General features: G+C 38.2%; 2 protein-coding genes across 2 annotated transcripts in view; both read left to right on the top strand.

The window, feature by feature from the left end:
• Nucleotides 1-3,897: 3,897 nt before the first annotated feature.
• LOC143033668 (uncharacterized) lies at nucleotides 3,898-5,175 on the top strand. The gene has a single exon (XM_076199156.1). The coding sequence runs from the start codon at nucleotides 3,898-3,900 to the stop codon at nucleotides 5,173-5,175; it is 1,278 nt and encodes a 425-aa protein (XP_076055271.1).
• LOC143033667 (ATP-dependent DNA helicase Pif1-like) overlaps nucleotides 5,176-6,554 on the top strand; it is a 2,307-nt gene continuing 928 nt past the window's right edge. The window contains exon 1 of the mRNA XM_076199155.1: nucleotides 5,176-6,554. This exon is cut by the window's right edge and continues 928 nt beyond it. Coding sequence (XP_076055270.1) covers nucleotides 5,176-6,554 — 1,379 coding nt within the window.

The raw sequence follows: 6,554 nt of genomic DNA, 5'->3' as shown, positions 1-6,554 counted from the left end.
AAGAGGCCATAAGGCCTACACTAGGCAGTTCCATGTCCATTCCTACCTATCATCCCTACCCATAAAGTTATCTAATCTTTTTGTTTAATCGCTCATTACGTGGTTACTAACGAATATTAGACTTTTCACGATAAACCTCTCCTTTATCATCCCGTGTGACTCCATTTCTTCAGTGCAGTTTTGTCCCTAAGGATAGAAGCGCCGGTTGCTGGTGAGAAAATAGAATTACAGCTGTAAATAAGTGTTCTTCTTCCACGGAGAAAAATGCGATGTGTTGCATGAGTGGATTTCATAAGTCTGGATTGAGTCGTGTTTCGAGAATGTTTTGTTTCTTTCTTCCAATCAACCGCAGTTCATCGGGGTTGTCATTGACGTCAGAAAAATAACATCTCCTTTCCTTGATGGTGTATTTTTTTTTTTTACTTCTTTACTTTCTTGTTCCTTTTTCGTTTTCCTTTTTTTTTAAATGTTTATTTTTCTTTCATTTCTATGTTTTTTGTCATCCTGAACAACGACTCAAATCGTGTTTTGTGCTGAAGTCATTCTTTTCATTTAAACATAGCTCTGAGTTGGATTCTAATGACCGTACAAGATATGAGTCAAAATGTGTGTATGTATGTATATATGTGTGTGTCTGTGTGTGTATGAGTGTGTGTGTGTGTGTGTGTGTGAATGTATGTGTGTGTGTGTGTGTGTGTGTGTGTGTGTGTGTGTGTGAATGTGTATGTGTGTGTGTTTGCACTAATGTATACTTACATATGTATACATGCTGTAACATGTCATTAACCAATTGGCTACTTCATTGTCAACGTTCATATCAGTAAGTTTGCGTTCATTATTACACCAACGCCATGGGAACATGAATGTCGATAATTTATTTACTCAATAATTTATTTATTTACTTATTTCTATTTTCATTCCAATACTTGAAAAAGATAAACACCATGACAAGACACAGGTGTTGTTTTAAGTGAAAAATCAAAGAAAGATTAATCACAGAACTGTGATTCGTTCGTTTAGATAAAACCACCCACCTCCCACTCCTGTACACCCCGTCTCCTTGTGATCGATCATAGGCAGCAAGAACTTCACCATAAAAGCGACTTAGCCGCAGTGATCGATGAGAACGGCACTCACAGCTGCAGGCACACGTTCAAGCCGTTCTTGAGCGTGATAAAACCGTTCAGGAGGCAGGAGACAAGAGGCAGGTCACCACCACAGGTGTGGAAGACTAAGAGACAAAGAATTGAAATCAAAGTTGAAGGCCCACTTTTTTTTTCTTCTTCTATTTATTTTTTAATTCTTCTTTTTTCAGTTGGAAATAAGTCTCTAATCACAAAAGAATACCACGTGACTCTGATCCGCAGGGGGGTGGATAACACCCCCCCCCCCACTACAGAAATGTTGATTATATCAAACTTAAGCTGAAATCAATACCACACCAGTCATGGAATCTGCGGTTCAACTTGGATCACGATATAATCGTGCCTCTTGACTGACGCGACTGCCACCGAATTTGATTCTCAATAGTTGATCACAAAAACTTCATTGGTTCTTAGAATTCGAGAACTGGCTAAATGAGATAATTATGTGCCTAGAAATCTAATTTGGCGTCTAACATGGCAAGGTGATCAAAGATTCAGTAGACATCATTTCTGCATTTATATTAAGGCCTGGTACATGATACATACATGCCTTCATACATACATACATAGATACATATGTGTATATCAATGTAACTTAAAAAATAAAGTCTTTCCAGTTTTTCCCGTTTTTCAATCCGTGGTATTTTGGGGACATCGGGTGGGTGTAAGGGTGTGTTTTCAGAAGGTTCAATTTTGAACAAATGGCAGAAGATTCAGTGTTGAAGAAAAGGCGGTAACGCCACTTTTGGAAATGGGTGACTGATTGTAAGAGAATTACCAGGGTTTGCGCAAGAATATGAAGTTACTAAACATCTTACGATCAGAAGATGCGAAAACATTTCCCGATCTTTACAACAACACAAAGACTTTCTCAGTGACCGAATCGATTAAGGAGTTTCATCGGAAAGTTATAAACTTTAATGCATCTATGAGGAATTGTAAAGATTTTGAATACAATGATGGAAAATTTAATGAATTAGAGCTTTTCGATGGTGAAATAACAGAAGAGACAGCAAAGGGTTTCATGAAGCACTATTTTACCGGTTATAAAAGTTTCACTAAACACGGCGGTAAAAGTAACCACAGAGATTATCAGATGCATTACCTGGATGTTTCATATAGGGCATATCAGCGCGCTAAGCGCAAGAACAAGTATGCAGTTAAAAAGGTGAAAGAGCAAATTATAAACAAGAAAGCTCAAGAAAAAAAAAGATAATGAAGAGGGAGATGCGCCCACAGTAACAGTTGTAGAAACCGTACCTGAAATTCCTAGCGAGATTCAAAAATGTGTTGACGCACCGCTTTCTAAAAATTTAGAGGCAAAAAAATCGCGAGAAGAAAAAAGATTAGAAAAGAAACTAAAGCACGAAGAACAGGTACGAGAAAGGCTTCTAAAACTTGAGGAAAGAGAAAAATTAAAAAAAGAAAAAGCAATCAAGCTTTTGGTGCTTAAGAAAGTTAAAGCTTCTTTAAGAGACGAAACAGAAATTCAGAAATTATCCAATGAAGAAAAAGACCTTTTAAGCAAGATGAGGAAAGAACGCATTGAACGCCACTTGAAAGTTCCGGAGCTGGATTCGCATGAAATTGTCAAGGAGAAACTTATTGGATCTTTACTGGAAAGCGCTGAAAGGAAAACCGTTCAACATTACATTGGTCAGTTAGGAGATTTCAAGTGCAAAATTTGTAAAGCTTTGCTGTGGAAAGGAGAAATTAAAACAATCTGTTGCAATGTAGGTCAGATTGTTTTGGTTCCTTCAGAAATCAAAAACGATACAATTAGAGGATTTTATGATGGGAGTTCCTCTTTATCTGAGCGTTTTTTGAAACATTTGGCTGGCTTCAATTTAATATTTTCCTTTACGTCTTTTTCGACTTCAAGTAGATTTGAAAATGCAGCTGAATCGGCAATGTGTTACAAGATACAAGGAAAAATATACCACAAGATAGGTTCATTGAAACCTCAAATATTACGAAACGGGATAACAGAAGAAGTATTCGAAACTAATAACAGATCAAAAGCGAAGCCATTTTGGAAAAAAGATAGTTATTTCCTGGACCTATATTTTTTATCATGACAGAGATCAACAAATTAAACTGCGTTCTTTGAATTTCAACAATTTTTACGGTAACGCTAACAAAACAGGTAAGGAAACAGAGAAACGGCGTGCCCGTGAAGAGAAAGTTTACGAAGAGAATGAAGAAATAATCACATGTTTGTACGATTACATGTTACAAAATAATGCGTGCCTTTCAGGTATGTTGAAAGAACTTGAATCGGCAAAACAATTAATGGAAGCTCACATCAAAAAATATGGCGATGTTCCTAAAATGTCCATCACTTTACATGCTGCTGAAAAGTTCAGCACCCGTGAACACAAAGGAGTTTATCATCTTCCCTCTTCTTCCTCACAAGTTGGTGCCATTGTCAATCTTGATCCTTCCAAAGATCATTTGCAGATAATGATAAGCTCTCCTAAAGAAGGTTCCAAATATAACCTTAGATTTGTGAAGCACAACAATTATTTTTATGACAGTTTTCAATATCCTCTTTTGTTTCTGAATGGTGACCTCGGCCATTCTTACAAAATGACTAAGCTCGATAAAGTAGAATGTAGTGAGAGTAGACGTACCACTAAGACGTACAACGTTCTTACTCCTTGCATGTACTATTCCTCTCTTTATATGGAGAGGGAAGGGCAATTTAATTATTTACGTAAAAGCAGAGGCTAATAGGTTGTCATTCATTGAAATGAACCAAAAAGAAATACGAAAGGAACGTGCCGACATTTTACGAGGAGAAGACAGCCAAAGTTCCGGACAGCGGGTAATCATACCTGCATCATTTGTCGGGGGACCAAGATACATGAAGGAGCGGCAACAAGATGCTTTAGCATTTGTTACTTCGTATGGGTCTCCAGACTTTTTTATCACATTCACGATGAATCCACAATGGAAGGAGCTTCAAGAAGCAATCGCATGTACAAGTAAAGGTTCCGTTCAACCCTGCGATCGTCCAGATTTGGTTAGTCGGATTTTCAAGCTGAAAGTTGATGCTCTGATGGACGATTTAACTAAGAAACATATCTTTGGCCGCGTAAAAGCACATCTCTATAGCACTGAGTGGCAAAAAAGAGGTCTCCCTCACGTCCATATTCTTTTGTGGATGGAACACCGCGTAACCAATGATTTAATAGAAAAACTAATTTCAGCCGAAATACCTGATAAAACTAAAGAACAAAGATTACACGAAATTGTAACAACGAATATGATACACGGTCCCTGCAAGGGCTACGATGAATCAAACGCGTTAGGTTGCCAAGGAAAACACGGATCCAGACAAAAGTGTGGAAAAGACTTCCCTAAGGTGTGCAGAGATACTACTTTCTTTGGAAATAACGGTTATCCATTGTACAAAAGAAGATCTGTGGGAGAGGGAGGACATTCATTCGTTAAAAAAGTTAAAGGGCAGGCAGTTACAGTGGATAATTCGTGGGTTGTTCCCTATAACCCGTATCTATGCTTGAAGTACAATGCTCACATAAATGTTGAGTGCTCAAATTCTATTAAGTGTATCGCTTATGTCACAAAGTATGTAAACAAAGGTTGCGATCGTATACTCTTTACGAAAACTGGCGACAGCGATACCGTAAATGAAGTAAAAAATTATCAGGAGGCAAGATTTGTTAATGCAAACGAGGCAACTTGGAAGATATTTAAATTCCCTATCCATAAGAGTTACCCTGCTGTATTCACTCTGGACTTACACCTAGAAGGTGAAAACGAAGTGTTTTTCAATGAACACCTTTCAGAGGCAGAAATTAAGAAGAAGATTTCCAAGGATACCCACTTAACGGCCTTCTTCAAATTGTGTGCACACAACGAATTCGCAGCAGATTTGTGTTACCACCAGTTGCCTAACCACTTCCTATATGATAATAAGAACTCAGTTTGGGTAGAGCGAAAAACGCGTTCGTCTGCTCTAGGAAGGATAAGAGCTGTTACAAATAAAACTGTTGAACTTTTCTAAATGAGGCTTCTTTTAACACACAAGAAAGGTCCTAAGTCCTTTAAAGATCTTCGAACCATCGAAGGGCAAAGTTATTCTTCATACAGAGAAGCTGTCAAAGCAATGGGTCTTCTAAACGACGAAGAAACTTGGAAGACAACCATAATGGAAATTATCAACCACACAAACGATCGCAGACAATTAAGAGCCACGTATGCGAGTATGTTAGTCTTCTCGGATCTCGAAGATCAATCAACCATTTGGGAAGAAACTAAAGATTTGTTCGCCAGTGACTTTTTGCATCACTACAAATTGACAGAGTATAACGACGAAATTTATCTCGATGCTCTAGATGATATACAGGAACATGTCTGGAATTGTGGAGGTGGCAATATTGATCAGTACGGGCTCCCAGCTTCCAGAGGCGGTGAAAAGACAACAAATATCATACGAAGGGAAAGATCCTACAATAAAGAGAAATTAGCAGAGGAAGTTAAAGAAAAGTCTGCTCTCCTAAATAATAAACAGAGACATTGTTACGATACTGTGTTGGCACGAATTGAAAACTCTAAAAAGTATGCGAATAATGGAATTTTTATCGATGCGTCCGGAGGAACCGGAAAGTCTTTTGTTCTGAATACTTTACTGGACACTGTTCGTTCACATGGAAAAATTGCCTTGGCTGTTGCTTCTTCAGGTATTGCAGCAACAGTTTTACATGGAGGAAGAACGGCACATAACATGTTTAAGATCCCGCTAATGGAATATAACGAGGTTCGTGCCTGCGGTGTTAGGAAAAATTCAGAATTGGCAAAACTCTTAAAGATGACGTCTTTAATAGTGTGGGATGAAGTGGTAATGGCAAACAAGAATACGCTAACAGCCCTTGACATAACTCTGCGAGACATATTAGAAGAAGAAAAGTTCATGGGAGGAATTGTTTTTGTCTGCGCAGGTGATTTCCGTCAAATTCTCCCTGTGATACGAGGAGGGGGAAAGAATGACGAACTCGAATATTGTATAAAGTCCAGTTATTTCTGGGATGATTTGATAAAGCTGGAACTCACACACAACGTGAGACTCAACGCTAACGATATCGAAAACAAGACATTTGCAAAGAATCTATTAGCTTTAGGTACAGGGGAAAGTGGCCCCACAGAGCTCCCTGAAAAATTTGGAATCACCGTTCAAACCCGTAATGAATTGGTTGAAAAAGTTTACGACAATTTGGAAGAAAACCACTTGAATTCTCTGTATTTTGAGAAGAGAGCTATAATTTCTCCTACTAACGATGACGTTGACAGAATATATTCGATAGTTTATGAAAAATCTAAAGAACGGGAGAAGGTCTATATGAGTATGGATGTCGCTGCTGAAGAGGGGGTGGACATTCAGACATC

Source organism: Oratosquilla oratoria, chromosome 16 (genome assembly GCF_046742065.1).
Source record: "Oratosquilla oratoria isolate Oo_2021 chromosome 16, ASM4674206v1, whole genome shotgun sequence".
In the NCBI taxonomy this organism is placed as follows: domain Eukaryota; kingdom Metazoa; phylum Arthropoda; class Malacostraca; order Stomatopoda; family Squillidae; genus Oratosquilla; species Oratosquilla oratoria.
Note: the sequence above shows the minus strand (reverse complement) of the source record. Positions and strands in the feature narration are given on the sequence as shown.